Source organism: Microtus pennsylvanicus, chromosome 9 (genome assembly GCF_037038515.1).
Source record: "Microtus pennsylvanicus isolate mMicPen1 chromosome 9, mMicPen1.hap1, whole genome shotgun sequence".
Taxonomy (NCBI): Eukaryota; Metazoa; Chordata; class Mammalia; order Rodentia; family Cricetidae; genus Microtus; species Microtus pennsylvanicus.
In genome coordinates this window covers 80,808,937-80,825,267 of record NC_134587.1, presented here as the reverse complement: position 1 = coordinate 80,825,267, position 16,331 = coordinate 80,808,937, and the positions used below count along the sequence as shown (strand labels likewise).

General features: G+C 41.9%; 1 protein-coding gene across 2 annotated transcripts in view; it reads left to right on the top strand.

The window, feature by feature from the left end:
* The first annotated feature begins 12,962 nt into the window (after positions 1-12,962).
* Positions 12,963-16,331, top strand: part of Mtmr7 (myotubularin related protein 7) — a 76,804-nt gene continuing 73,435 nt past the window's right edge. For both annotated transcript variants that reach the window (XM_075986560.1, XM_075986559.1), the window contains exon 1: positions 12,963-13,092. In XM_075986560.1, the coding sequence (XP_075842675.1) occupies positions 13,069-13,092 (24 nt within the window). In that variant the 5' untranslated portion in view covers positions 12,963-13,068. The remainder of the gene's footprint in view (positions 13,093-16,331) is intronic.

The window sequence follows — 16,331 nt, the reverse complement described above, 5'->3', positions numbered from 1 at the left end:
CAGTGATGACTCTTCCAGAGACCTAGGCTCAGTTCCTAGCACAAGGAGGGTCACAAGAACCTGTAATCCAGTTCCTCTGTACCCCAATCTTCTGGTCTCTGTAGGCACTGCACAAATGCGGTGTGGATACTTAGCCCACCCAGAAGTGTTTGCAGAGTGATTCTGAATCACGTAAAACTGACCGTGAAGATCAACCACTAAACTTATGATAACCCTTTGTAGTAATAAGGAGTGGCGGCGGGGCTACGTCCCCAAAACCCCAGCCGCCTGCCCGGCTAGCTTTACCCGAAATAATTACACAGACACTGTATTCTTTTAAACACTGCTTTGGCCCATTCCTATCTAGCCTCTTCTAGGCTAACTCTCGCACCTGGACTAGCCCATTTCTAATCATCTATATAGCACCGGTCTTACTGGGAAGATTCTAGCCTAAGTCCATCCGGGGTCGGAGCTTCATCACGTGCATCTGCCTGGGAGCTGGGCATGGCGTCTCTGCTGAGGCGTCTGCTCCGGAGAGGAGAGCTGTCGAGTCTGACCTCACTTCCTCTTCCTCTCAGCGTTTTGTTCTGTTTACTCCTCCCACCTATCTCCTAACCAATGAGAGCCAAGCAGTTTCTTTTTATTTAACCAATGACCTTCCTCCATCAACCCTTAAGGCTTCTAAGAAAGGATTCTGCTCAGATGACGCATGTGCTATACTACTGAACGTGTAATAGGTTTGCATGTAGCCAGAGCAGGAACTGAAGATGATTGATTTGTTCTGCACAATACAGAATTTGGAATTCCTAAGGTTAAACAAGGAGAGTACTAAATATGGCTGAAGAGAGCCCTTAAGAAGAAAGACCAAATGAAACCAATAAACTCTCCTGAGGGTGTGACTTTTAACAGTAGGAATGCCAGGTGTGAACAAATTTTGCATGTACCTTTCACTCACATACACAGGTATGTAACAAGACTTTCTCCACCTCTTATATCGGAGTCTGATCTCAAATCCCCTCTTTATGCAGTCGTGACAAAAGTAATGTTCTAAGTCAAGGTCAACTCAGACATCGGGGGCTTACAATTAGTAAATAATACTCATCTCAATCAGTGTCGATTCTTCCTCAGCATCTCCCTCCCTTATACCTAGGAAGTAACAGAAATTTTACAATATAGGTAATCTAACTAGCATTTTAGGTCGGGACAAGAAGATACTGGGTCATGGGTTATCTTTCTTTCCTCCCTGGCAATTTCTGAACTTATTTTCCCAGGCCTCAGGCCTTATGGCTTGACCCAAGTCCAGAAATGGTCACAGTTCTCCCAAGCACGCTGATTATTCATCCATGTAAGCTACTGTCTTATTAGGGTTACTATTGCTCTGGTGAAACAACATGACCAAAAGCAAATTGGGGAGGAAATGGTTTATTTGGCCTACACTTTGACACTGAAGTCTATCACTGAAGGAAGTTGAGACAGGAACTCAAATCGCGTAGGAACCTGGGGGCAGGAGCTGATGCCATGGAGGAATGTTGCTTATTGACTTGTTCCTCATGGCTTACTCAGCCTATTATAGAATCCCAGACCACCAGCCCAGGGTGGGCTCCACTCACAATGGACTGGCTGATCCCCCCCCACACCTCCTATCAATCACTAATTAAGAAAATGCTTACAGCCTAACTTTATGAAGGATTTTCTCAGTTGGGGTTCTATTCTCTCAGATGACTACAGCCTATGTCAAGTTGACATAGAATTAGCCAGCACAGCTGGCTACTCTAGAAACCCTCACCCCCAACCCCAGGTTTAGAGGTTAGATTCTTTGATGTCCTCTGGCTGTGGCTTAATCCATATCCTTTCAGGATTCATAGTAACAACCTACCATTCTCCTTGGTGAGTTGCTTTCCTTGGGCTTGCTTTTTGAATGCATGTCTTAGAGCTTGCTGGCCAGGAATGGTACATGTTTCCTCCAAGTCTTCCAGTATCTTTATTTAAAAACAGAGATAGAAGGCTATGCCCATCTTGGATTTCCAGTTGCTTTCCCCACCTGGAATTCAAGGGAGGAATCAAGGTGAGAGCCAGACTCCTCATAAATTCTTTTGCTTTCTTCTTCCCTTTGATGTTCTTTTCCTCAACCCCGAGAAAACTCTTTCATCTTCTTGTGTGGCTAAGCTAAATGAGCTCTACATCTTCTTCCCTCCCAGACGCAGTGAGTACACGCTGTGTTGTTTCTGTATATACTTTGTCTTCGCTTATGTTTTGACTAGCAATAACGAAATCTACGCTGTTGGGATCCAGAAAGCATTGTCCTCCTCAAGGGCCATGACTCTAATCTCAACGGTTGACGCTTGAGGCTTTTCTGTCTCTAGCTTGTGTTTGTAGTAGAATGAAATATGTCAGAGCTGCTGGAGTAGTAGGGAGAAACAAAATGATAACAGAAGACCCAGAGGGGGAAGCTTCCATTGATAATTCAAATAGCCACCATGATAATAATTTTTTGTTGTTGTTTGATATATTTTTGATTTTTTTAGATTGGTGATATTTTGTCAGGTGAAGAAAGACTTTCATGGACCCTAAAAGTTTTCAGTACTGTCATTGGGGGTTAGTTACTTCACATTTCTTTAATTCAAATCAATGCTTTTGAAAGCTAGATTGATCAGCAAAACTAGAATATACTAGTTTTTCTCAATTTTCACATGAAGAAAATACAAGTATCTCTATCTAAAATTCTTTTCTCTTATACATTTTCTTTATATTTGCTATATCCAATACCGAACTGCATAAACAAATGCTTACACATTGAACCTCCAAGTTCAGGAGCAGCTGTCTGATGAAGTAGATCACACATTGACATATTATGGTTGTTATGGTAATTTATGACTATAAAATATTTTTCTACACCTTTAGAATATTGTTTCACAGCCTCTAAAGATCACGGTATCTTAAAAACTCAGACAGCAGAACAGTAGGATTCCCATTCTTCTACTCATATTCAAGGATATCTCCGAAATGATACAACAGTCTGTGGCCATTGTTGAATCCAAATGCAGACAGAGGTGGCCCTCAGCAAATTAAATGCATCAAATTCTAATGTTTCTTCACTTCTCTAGACAAGTCTTGTTCACTGGTTTTGTTTAGAAAATATTCTCCCTGCCAAAGAGTGGAAGGAAGGATTTCCCTGCAGAGCCAATATTTAGAATGACTCATTATCACCCCAAGAAATCATTGTATAACTCAAAAACAACAGTCATAACTGTTTGTCAAAAATCTCAAAGTGTTTTACTGACAAAAATCCACATTTGTATATGGTTCTCTTATTTTTAGCATCTTCAATTAAATTAATAGAAATGTGGAGTTCGGGTAAGGCTTAATCATGTAAACTTAATTTACTTATTCCATTTCCTGAAAACCAAAGACACATTTTGCATTTGTAGATAAAATCTAAAGCAATGTTAAGCACTTTTTTTTAATGAACATGGGCTCTAGAATACTTTTTAGAGCATCCTTTCAAAACAGGTGGGATTTTGAAGAAAGAATTTTTTGTTAGTTGTAAAAACTATGGTTATGATATTTTTTATGTCAAGATTATGACAATGAGAGAGGAGGAGCAGCCCTTTTCTTTTTCCAGTTATTGTTATGTGTTGGGAATATTTGAATTTATTGTTTCCTTATGGATCATATGACTGATTTTATTCTTGAAAAATGACCAGTTTTCAGAAATGTTTTCTTTGAGTTGAAATTTTCGTAAGTAAATGAATCATCTTTCAACTACTCAGTTTCCAGCTCAAGTTTTGCTTTTTTTTTTTAAAGTTTTCACAGAAATGTTTGTTTGGATTTATAATACTATGACACGATTGCTAACTATGATATTATTTGAAAATTTATAAAATTCATGTTCAGTCACCATTGTAGCATAGAAGAAGGTGGGTACATGAATCTTACCCCTAGCTAAGTAGTTACTGATAGCTGACGGTAGATAGGGAATCCAAAGTCAGTTTTCTTTAGGAATGTGACTCCTTGTAGGTTAAGCACTATCCAGTGTCTGTCTCCACTCCCACGTACATATCAGCAATTAAATTGGTGTTTTTTTTTAAAAACAGTACTTATATATTTGTTTCTTTAAAAAATAATTAAAATGTAATTGCATAATTTTCCTCCTTCCCTTTCCCCTCCAACTCCTCCCATATTCCCTACTCCTTCTCAAATTGATGACCTCTTTTTCATATGTGTATGTGTGTGTGCATAAATATATGTTTATATATAGTGCATAAACATGCCAATATAGCCTGTTGAGTCTTTAATGTTGCTTGCGTGTGTATGAGTTCAGGGCTGACCACTTTGTGTTTGATATCCAATTAAGGGTTCATTCCTGAGAGACAGTAATTCTCCCTCTTTAAGCAGTCATTAGACATCTGTAGTTCTTTTCTAGGGGTGGAACCCTAGAGATCTCTCCCTTCTTCACTAGTGTGGTTACAGGGATTGTTCATTGTTTACATAGGCAGCCATTTTATTGCGGTATCATGAGTGTAGCTTCCCTTTGATTTCCGGAAGACACCATCTCAGTGGTCTTCCTGGCCTTCTGGCTCTTAAAATCTTTCCGTGACCTCTTCTGTGAAGTTGCCTGAGCCTTAGGTATTGGAGTTGTGTGGTAGATGTATTAGCTAGGGCTGGACTCCCATGATCTCTGCATTATGACCAGTTGTGGTTTTCTGTAATTGTCTCCATTTGCTATAACGAGAAGTTTTATTTGACGAGAGGTGAGAGATACACTTATCTGTGGGTATAAAGATGAATATTTAGAACATACTTAGGAATTATGCTGGTCTATAAAGTGGTAGTAGTAGGTTCTTAAAGATTTATGACCTCACTGGGCTCAGATAGTAAGTTTCCAGTACAGGCATGAGATTCCCTCCTGTTGAACAGATCTTAATTACCAGTTACCATTAAGATATAAATAAGCACCACTATTATGCCTTTTGGGATCTATTGCCATCCAGGTCATTGTTGCAGTTCATAGGTATCACACTGGATAGGACTTTCTTCCCTTGGCAGCACTTTTTGGTACAATAAAATCTAGAAGAGGGTTTCAGGTTAGAACTCACCTCTAAGAGGCAACCTAGGAAAACAGCAATAGCCTATACTGTTTTAGAGTAACTTAATTACTCTGAACAACTCTAATGGAGGTTTCTCGTATCTTTAACTGATTTTTTTGTTAGTCTATGGCTTTTATGAGCACTGTCAGCCCTAGTTTCATAAGTTCACTTAATATATACACATACATATGTATATACACTTATATGTAATATATATAATTGTAGGTGAATATAAACTAATATGAATACTTGAGGCCTTATCAAATATCCTTAGTGTTATTTTATCTCCTTTCTCTCTCTCCTATATTGAATTCCCTCTCTACAACCCTTACGAGTTCCATGTATTCACCTGGAAATTTCATGATTTAATTTTTCTTTATAGGCATTCCATATGTGTACCACATTTTCATGATTCATTCACTAGTTGGAGGACACATGAAATGCTTCCATTTCCTAGCTGTCCTGAATGGAGTAGCAATGAACATGAGTAAGTATTTTGTGGGCTAGGGTAGGAATCCTGTGAATGTATGACAAGGAGATAAATTTGTTTTTAGTTTTTTTGAGGTTTATCCACAAGAATTTATAGAGTGGCAGGAACAGTTTGCAATCCCACCAACCGTGAATGAGGGTTCTGTTTCTTTCTATCTTTTCCAGTATTTGTTGTCAGTGGTTTTGCTGATCTTAGCCATTCTGACTGGGGTGAGATGAAATCTCAATGTTGTTAGCAATGGCAATGATTAACCATGTTAAGGTATAAGATCTAGTAGGATAGTCACTGAATGAAGCCACTGTGGGCTCCGATTTCATCACTGTCATGGGAAATTAAAATAAAACACACTTTTAAAATGTCAGAGGTTGACATTGTTGGACTGGGAAATCCTTGAAACTGTGTGCAAGTTTGGCTTTTTCATCAGAACCTGAGCTGGATTCCAACTCCAGGGCATCACGTGTTACACATGCCCTGCAGTCATGTGGTTGTGAAACAGGAGGTGCACATTTCACCTTATTGAACCTTCCTGCATCTGAGTCTCTACCCACTACCTAGGCATGCTTCTTTCAGGGGAATAATCTCTAGAAACACAGAGATTTAGGGGTACGAGGTTGGGTTATTAATAGTCACATGAATGCCTTTGGACTCATAAGTTTAGAAATATTGAAAATATTTAGATTTCATAAGGTGTATTATTATAAATAACTCAATGAGATTGGGATTGATACAAAGACCCAAAACCACTAAATATTTATACTAGTCAGCTTGGGCTGACATAACAAAACACCAAAAATTGAATTTTGGAGTCTGTATGTTTAAGATTAAGATCTGGTAGAGTTTAGTTGTTTTTTTTTTTTTTTTTTTTGGTTTTTCGAGACAGGGTTTCTCTGTAGCTTCGGTGCCGGTCCCGGGCTGGCCTCGAACTCCCAGAGATCCGCCTGCCTCTGCCTCCCGAATGCTGGGGTTAAAGGTGTGCGCTACCACCGCCCGGCTGTTTTTAAGGGCTTTCTTTGGGGGCTACTGGCATACACCTTCTCTTTGTGAAATGAGATGGAAGAGAGAAGGGAGGGCAGAAGGGAGAAAGAGAGAGAGGGGAGAAGAGAAAGGGGGAGCTTTTGCTCCTTCTCAAGAGTGGGACACTAGCTGTATTTGGTGAGGGACTCACTCGGCTTTACATTTAAACTTTATCACCTGCTAGCAGGCCCTGACTTCAAATATAATAATATTTGGGGTTAGGACTTCAACAGAGGGTTTCCTGGGGACCCAAATATCCAGTACACAATTGTTCTTGAAACTAACAGAATTTAATGCAAAGGACGTAAAAAGTTAGGAGAAAGGGAAGAAGAGGAAGAAGAATGAAGGTTTGGTAAGTGGCGATGCATAGTTAATAAAAGCTCAGAGAGAAAAATTGGGGCTCAATCTGAAGATCCGAAAAGAAAAACAGTCAGCCACTGGCTCTTACCTCGACCTCAGTCTGAAATGGCCATGCTGACTTCTGAAATCTCAGGAGACTGTGTTTGAGAGCTGTCTCGCCCCATCTTATAGTCCTCTCTAGGGCTGGGATCAAAGGCATGCACCTGGGATTAAGGGCATGCACCACCTGATTTCTATGGCAATTAGGGTGGCTACTGGGATTAAAGGTGTGTGTTAACATAATCTGGTCTGTAAGGCTGACCAGTGGGACTGTTTTACTCTCAGATCTTCAGTCTTTATTTATTAAAATACCATTGAAATGCCACTACAAAGTGGTGTCAAGGTGGATGCACATGGCATTAGCATCACTAAAAGCCTCACTTCCACTGAAGTGGCCACTCTGCAATGACTGTTTCCAAAGGACCCAAACTAACTTCCCACTGTGGTCTCATGTTGAGACACCAACACAGAAATATTTTTATTAGCGTTCATTAACATCAGTCAATCTTGTTCCAAGGCCCTGACATTTGAACAAAATGAGGTCACTCACCCGAAATTGGCATCAGTCTGTACATCTGGTCATTCATCCTTCAAGGCATGTGAAATTTCCAGAAAACTGCAGGGCTTTGCCTACTAGGAGAATCACCCCTCCTCCCCACCCTTTGCTTGTATAATATTGTGAATATACTTAATATCAATGGACTGGACCCTTAATATGGGTAAAAGGTAAATATTATGCTATTTTCATCATACCTTTACAAAAATAAGATAAATGAAGCACAAAGGCATAACAAATTGTGGCGGGCCATGCTCATAATCTATTGCATTTCTTGCTAGGGTTCCATACAATAAGCCCCCTATTGTCTTAGATACCTTGAGTGTATGTGAGTCAGTTCAGGACAAAAGTCTATTGTGCTTGATCTGTATCTACTACAACCTAAGTATGCCCAAGAGCCTTTTATTGCTCTGGGCCCAGTGTAGAGCCCCATGGAAGAGGTTAGTAATAGATCACCTTAATCTAAAGCAACTTGCCTTTCCTATGAGGAAACTTTTCCCACACCTCCTAGGCTACACACCCTAGAAATTCATTGAGATGTTAGGAACTCATGTGATCCTGGAAGTTAGCCTTCATTGCGAGATTCATGTGTGCTTACCTGGGCCTCAGAAAAATTGATTATTATTGTTATCAATGTAGTAGACCTTGGGATTTTCGACACAATACTGATTAAGGTCCTGTGGATAAGTCTGTGACAGAGAGGCAATTAATTACATTTTCTGGATGGAAATAAACTGGTTTTGATGGCCTTGAACTAATGCAATGGACAAACATGAGTCACTCTGGCAGAGCTGCATCTGGTGGAGATGTTAGTGTTAATTTGAAATGAATCTCCAAGGCTTTGGTAGAGAGTTAAAGACATAATGTGTAGAGATAAACAAATGCAGGCGACAGAAAGGGGTTGGTTGATAATTGATAGGAATCTTTATGGAATCCAAAAACCGATTTGGCTGAGTTCTTAAGTGACAGCAGAAGATGCATCTGAGCCTTACACAACAGAATAAGGAAATGGTCCAGACAGCAAACCACTTGCAGGTTTGAAGCTGCAGAGTAATAATGATGGGAGCTGCATTTTATGGAGATGAACCTGGCAGCAGAAAGCAATGTCCCAGCCAGGGAGAAACAATGAGGATCTGAAGTTGAGTAACAATGACAGTGGAAAAGGAAAAGGATGCAGGGAAGAAGAAATGTCTTGATGTAGAGCCAGGAAGAGACAAAGCCAAGAACATCTCCAAGCCCACTGCACATCTAAAATAAACAAGACATACAATACAGTTAGGAGGCATTAGGTGAATGTATTAGCTAGGTTTTCACATTGCTTTGACAGAGACCTGCCATAAACAAGCAGAAGGAGAGAAATACTTCGAATGTGGTTTGCACACATGGTTGTTTAGCTTCATGTGGATCATGTCAGAAGGATGTGCGGAAGATGTTTTTCTTCTCAAGGTTGGCCTGACGCAGTGACAGAGAGAGACTGAGTCTAACCTTCAAAGGCATGTTCCCCAGTGAGCCACTTCCTCCAGTTTGGTCCCCACCTCCTGAGGCTTCTTGGCATCCCCCAGATAGTGCCACTATCTGGAATTAATTATTCAACACAGAAAGTTGAGGTAAATAATTATCATTAACTATATAATTTAGAATTAATATATTACAATAACATAAATAAAAATATATAATATGTGATATTATATAAATATAATAAGATCTAATAATATTAGACCTTGGAGGCAGGGACTTTAGTTACTCTCATTCATACTATAGTTCCAATACTTGTTATAAAATGAGCCCTCAATAATGGCATTGTTGCAAACTATATTATATTTGATCTCATGGAATTTACATAACTGTCCTAAGGGAGGTACAATTAAGCATTTTGACCAACCTCATGCACATAAAAATAGAGAATATAATGAGTATACCATACACATATCCGTCTGCTCAGCACAACAAAGAGGGCTTTGTAACATCTGTCTTAGTCTGGTTTGGCTTCAGTATGCGAAAATACCATAAACTGGGTGGCTTAAGAACAATAGACATCTGTTTCTTACCATTCTAGATGGTAAGTTCAAAATAAAGATACCAGCACAGGGGTCAAGTGGTAGCGGTGCACGCCTTTAATCCCAGCACTTGGGCGGCAGAGGCAGGTGGATCTCTGTGAGTTCAAGGCCAGGCTAGTATACAACAGCTAGTTCTAGGGCATGCTCCAAAGCTACAGTGAAACCCTGACTCAAAAAAACAAAATCAAAACAAAAACTAAACCAAAACAACCAACCAAACAAAAAGATACCAGCTCATTTTTGTCTGGTGAAGACCCACTTCTGGTTCATCTCTCCACCATAACTTTCTCAATGCGAGACATGAGGGGTTTTGTCATGGAACCTAATCCTATTCATAACGGTCATTAGTGAATCCTAAAGGAGCTGTCACCTCAGATTCCAGACTTCTAATACCACTGGTCTCGGGGGTTCACATCTAGATGCATACATTTTGAAGTAGCACAAGCATTTAGACCATTGCACCATCATCATACACATTTTATACAAGAGGCTTGAAACTGGGAGGCTTGACTAAATAACCCAGTCAAGCATACAGAGGTAACACCACTCAGAGTTGTGACGGGAATAAAAGCCTGTATCCTTTCAGGGCCCAAGTTCTTAACCATACCTGGTTTGTGACAAGTGGATTATCATTGCATGTGTATGACTGTGGGTACATGAGCTTTGTGTGTGTGTGTGTGTGTGTGTGTGCGTGTGTGTATGTATGTGTGTATGTAGACCAGAGATGACAACCTCAGCTGTCATTACCAAGAAGCCATCTACCCTGCGTTTCGAGACAGGGTCTCTTACTACGTGTGGCTTGCCTGATTAGATTAGGCTGTCTGATCAGCGAGTCCTTGCATCAGCCACTTCTCTCTGCTTTCCCAGTAGTGGGATAGCAGGCATTTCTTCCACCATACTGAGATTCTATGTCATCAAAACTCTGGTCCTCATGCGAATGTGGCAAGCACCTTACCAACTGAGCTATGCCTACAGCCTACACTGAGGAGGAAAATGGAGCTACAATATTTAAGGGAGAGAATTCAGGATTGGAAATGCCAAGATGAGAAGCACATGTATTAAAGCAGGGCTTGAAGGCATGGGGGTGAAAACGAATAAGCAATGCAAGTGGCCTAAGGACACAGACTTGGCTTGAGCCCCAAGTCTTCCTGGAGAGAGAACAAAATAAAGGAGACTATTTAAAAACCCTGCCTGCTCACCGACTTAAGTGCTCTTTTTGGCTGCCCTGACGTTTCTTTTCTGGTTTCTGGAAAAAGGGCAGAGATGTCTACAATCCACTTAGTTTTTTTTTTCTCTATGTCTTTGATACCAGGAAAAAGCCAAAGACGACATGATATCCCACACTATCAACTTTATTTAAACCCTAAGGGGGTCAGATGTCAGTGTTTTCCCTACCAGGCAAGGCCTCACACACATCTCTGATCTTCTCACATAGGTGTCTCACAACATTTCCTATCAGAGGCTAGGCTTGTTTGGAGATGTGTGCACTCTTTTGCATGCAGCATGAACCATTAGGGTTTAATAGTCCTGACCAGGGTTTTAGCCAACATGCAATCATTAGCCACATGAGTCCCCAAGGAAACACATTTTGGCGTCATTGCCAGATCCAAAATTTGAGCTGTCTTGGGAGAAATAAAAGTATTCCAGAAAGACTGTAAGTGTTTGGCACATTTCCAAGTATCTTCAGGCCACTGAAGATCACAGAGTATTGGAAGAGTCCCCAGTTTGTAGCAAGTTTTTTATTTAAAAATTCCTCTAGAAACAATGAACTTTAAGAACTAAGTGTCTGATCCTATTGGGCTTCATCTAAGAAATAGCAAAAAAGTTCAAGGCACAAATCATCATTGGGAGGTTGGTTTCATTAGGCCTTTTGTGAGCATCTTAGTTGGCTTAGCTTCATTTGCTTTGTGTGGGCTGTACCACGTTTATAACTTAGTATCCTCATCTGTATCACCCATCAGTTTCTTGGCATCTGCTGTGATACTCTGAGCATGAATTGCTTAAATAATGACAGTGTCTCCAATAAATGATTATTCGGCTTTGTCATCTACCTAGGGTGAATTTAAGCATTCCCTGAATATAGACATATTGAAATTATATAGATATATGTTTTAATAACATATATCATTCCCTCACCTGACAACTCTAAGATCCCTTCTGTAAAACAAAACCCTACAATATCCTCCCTTCTACTTAGTGGTGAGTAGTGAAAGCAGGGAGCCTGAAGTGGTATATGGTAGCATTCTAAGTACTAGAGACAGTGAGCCTGAGGGATACACAGTGTGAAGGGGATGCAACGATTTTAAAACGTATTGAATAAATATTTGGAAGACTACAAGATTCCTACCAGACATCGAACAATCAAATACACAGTATGTACGGTCAAAGAGTGTACAAAACTGTCATAAATAAAGGCCAGGAAAGCAACAAAATAAATACAACTCCAAGAATTGTTCTACGAAATTTCAGTATGGCATGGCATGTTCACTTAGAGCTGCCGTTTTCAGTCTCTAGCCTTCCCCAGTGGCTTAATGGAACCCCATGAAGGATGGTTTTGTGTCTCTAGCTTCTGTTTAGTTAGAACTAGGTAAAGATGGCCAATGTGTTCCTAGCACAGGGCCAAGTGTTTTCGCATCTCTATCAAGAGTTCCGACAGCGAAGTCACACGGTGACGTGAGATGTCTGGCTTTAGTGGCAAACTTAATAGGGCACAAACAATGTTGGTATTAATCTCATTTTCATCCCAAATACTCGGATGGCTGAGCCTGGGCCAAAACAAAGCCAGAGCCCACTAGACTATGCGTACCACATTAGGATACATTTGTAGTCATTTTGTTTCCTAGCCCACTCTGAAATCTCACCTACCCTGGGATGCTCTGGAGCGCAGCCAAGGAGGCTGTAAAGCTCCACATATTTATTCGCATCTCTCCAAGAAGCCACACCCAACACAAGGCCCTCTTTGTACCTCAGGAGACAGTAGTGCCACAGTATTACCGTATTACGAAAGCTGACCGCCTTTGATTTTTTTTCCTTCTGTTTTTAAAATACGGGGATGTCTTGTGGTTTCCAAGCTGCTGGACCCAAATGATTCTCCTGCCTCAGCCTCCTGAGTGGCTGGGACATTCAGGCAAGCGCTTCCACGACCGACTTGAGGATGTCCATCTCGGGGGGGGGGGGGGGGGGAGAAAAAAATCGAGCAGCTTGGGCAGTGAGATCCTCAGCCAGAGAGGCGAAACCGAGAAGGAGGGCGAAGTCCAAAGTGGGTGTGAGACCCGCAGGTGCGAGCAGGCGCAGAGCCGAGCTCTGGGCCCGCGCAGGCGCCCAGGGGCTCCCGCACATCCCGCGCACCTGGAGGCGGAGCCAGGCCCACGGCCCGCCCACGCCCGCTCCGGCCGAAGCCCCCTCCCCTCCCTTCCCATTGCGCCGCACGCGCGCGCAGGTGCGTGAGGCCGCGCCCGCCGGGGACCCTGCAGTCGCGGGCCCGCCATGGAGCACATCCGCACGCCCAAGGTTGGTGGCCTGGGCGGAGGAGGGAGAGTCGGAGGGATGCTGAGCCTGAGCGCACGGAGCTGCCCTACGGGGAGCTGGACCGCGAGCGAGGGAGGAGCTGACGGCTCCCTAGCATCTTCCTGTGCGCTGCGGGGCCGGCCTTTCTCTTGCTGGCTCACAGGCCTAACCGGAGCTAACCTCTTGTCCTTGGGGGGAGGGAGGGCGGTTTGTGGGGTGCCCTGTGGACGCAGGGGTGGGCAGGAGGGAACGAACCCTAATTGTCTCTTGAGTCACAAGGTTTTTCTACTTGTTTGGTTCTAGGCTTCCAAAAAAAAAAAAAATCATTTTAGAAAGGTGCCTGTAGCTCCTGAGCAGTTGAAAGGGAAGCAAGCCCTTGAATAGCAGGTGCAAGGAAAGCGCATTATAAATAGATGGCTTGAATGAACTTGGAAGCTTGTGGAAGCTAAGACTTAAGACTCACGCGATGCATCCTTTCCCATCGCATGGCGGGAGCTGTTAGGGGGCCTTCCTCTGAGCTTAGGATCCATACTTGCTATAACTGAATGATGGCGTATCCCTCTATTTCCAGTTTGCTTGCTTCTCAGGGAAGAAAGATGCTAGGGATAGATTCATCCGTGGGTGTGTGTTAAACACACCAGCGTTTGCCACTGAACAAAAATGACTAGTTTCCAATTATCCAGTTAAGTAAGCCTGGAAGCCTCCAAACCTTGCCATTCTTTGTTGAAATATAATTTAGAACAAAAATAATGTAATGATAGAAATTCCTATCAGATTAAAAAAAAAAGATGGGAAGGAATACTTTTAAAAATTCTGTTGTCTGTCTCTTGTTGCCATCACACAGTCCTTCCCGAAACGTCTTATGTTTAAAATCTAGGCCCCTGATAGACTTAGGCCAAAGCTGTATCTGAGTGAACAGAACTCATGTGGCCCCAGCGGTATTATTATTTCATGAGAAGGGAAATAAATGTAATTACTTTGCTCTCTACCCAGTAAGAATAATTTATTCCTACATTCTGAAATGGTGGCCGATACCTCTTAGTTTAAAAAACCTCTTTAATATTATGTTTGTGGAAGACTCGTTCCTCTAGCTTGCTGAAGAATGTCAGTTCCAGTGGCAAATATAAATTGCATTGGTGTTACACTGTGGAATTAAATTGCTTTACAATCAGGAAATTGTAAACTTAGAAGACAGTTCCATAAACCACAGGATAGGTGGCCCAAGGCTTTCAGGGCTTAAGTGGTACTAAATAATTTATTTGATAATGATGAATTTAACCCCTGTATTTCCTTTGCCTCTCACCAAGGGCATTCTTTCATGATGAAGAGGCCCTTTGTACAGGTAGTGTCTTGTGTGGATGTCACCAGCCAGGATGACAAGTTCTCTATCGTGGCGCTGGGTGGCATTCTCTCATTCAGTATGAACTTGGGAGAGTAAAGTCATTTTCTGGTCCTAATTATGTTTTGTCTCAGACAAAGCCATTTATGTATACCTGAGCAACAAGATTGGTTTTCATCACCACCCTGTAGGCAGTGTTGTACGTCAAGGGTAGCTGTGAATGCAAGCCAACGCAGAACAGGAAACTTAAGACAGTATGAGAGCAAACAAGCACAACTCAGTTGCATGGTACTCAGCTGGGAACACCATAGAGGACAAAGTCATATACAGCAACAGCAAAAGGTTAGGATGCTGGGCTCCGAAGATGACTCAGTTAGTAAAGTCCATGTTACACAAGTATGAGGATTTGATTTGGTCCCCAGCACGCACATAAAAGCGGGGTGTGTGTTGGCACACAGCTGTAACCCCAGCACTGAGTGGTGGCTGGCAATGAGGATTGCCAGAGCTCACTGGCCGGCCAGTCTAGTCAAAGCAGCAAGCTCCCATTTCCGCAAGAGAGACCCTGCCTCAAAAATGAGGCAGAAAGTGGTAGAAAAACAGAAGGCAGAGTCCAGTATCCAACTCTGGCTGCTAGGGGTGCATACAGCAGACACATGAATTTTAAACATTAACCATTGCATATGCATGAAGGAAAAGTGTATAGTTACTTTCAAAGCATACATGAAATGTGTAGTTGTTGAAAGTCATATTCATAGACTTCGTGTTTCTGTTCTATTCTCTGGGTTTTTCCATGATTTTATAGTTTTTTTATCTTGGGCTTGTGTATGCAAAACCTGCTTAGCTGATCCACTGTTTATCTGATGCAGTATTTACCAGGATGCAAAGGGTTTTTTTTTTCTTTGAGGAAATTAAATGCACGCATGATGTATAGTTCCTTTTCCATTGACAATGTAAGTTATTGATTTGTTCGGTGAAAATGAATAGCTGTCACAGCGTGTGCTCTGGAGTGCAGTTTAAGAAGATACATTTGAATTATTAGGAGTGCCTTGTAGGTATTTCTTTCTCTCTGTGTGTGCCTGTGTGTACACTTCAGTAAAGCTCTTTATAGAACATAGGCTAAACAGGATGCGTTTCTACCCTAAGAGTCCCGTGCAGGGAAAAACTACTCCAAGAACAAGTTGCTTTGCAGTTGGGTGGGAGTGAGGCACTTGGTGTTACCTGTACTGTTCACGGTGGGAAGTGGAGTCTTTGCTCTGCTGTTGTAATCTTCTACAAGGCATTTCCTTCACATTTGTAACTTTGAGTTATTAATGGACTTTGTGACCCTCTCTGGTACAGACCTTGGCGTGCTTCCCCAAGAGTCTCCCCATTTTCCTGTTTTCTTCTTTGCTGGGTAATTCTATTATGGCAAGATATGATCACACATTACTTATATTAGTTTTCCTTTAGCAGCCACCAGACACCCAGCAGAGAGCAACTTAGAGCAGGAAGGGTTTACACTGGCTCACAGTCGGAGGGTTTACAGCCCATCGTGGTTGGGAGGCCATCACAGTGGAATGGCTTGGCCCTAGGTTCTCAGTAGGGAAAGGGAATGACACTGCTTAGTTATCTCCCCCTTTTTCTGTAGTCAGGGACCCCAACTCTTGAGATGGTGCTCCCCACATTCATGTGCCTCATTCATGCCCTAGTTATGTTTGTTTTTATATTTATTTATTTATTTTTAATCCAATAAAGCTGACAGATGAAATGAGTCAAAGGATGCTAGGACTTTGTGTGACTGACGTGTCCTCTTTCCCCAGCTTTATTTAGTGACCATTTCCTGACCAGGGCAATGCCCTTTGAAGGTTTAGCAAGTGTGATGGTTTCTTTTGTAGCGTAGGACTTACGCACTGTCATTCCTTTC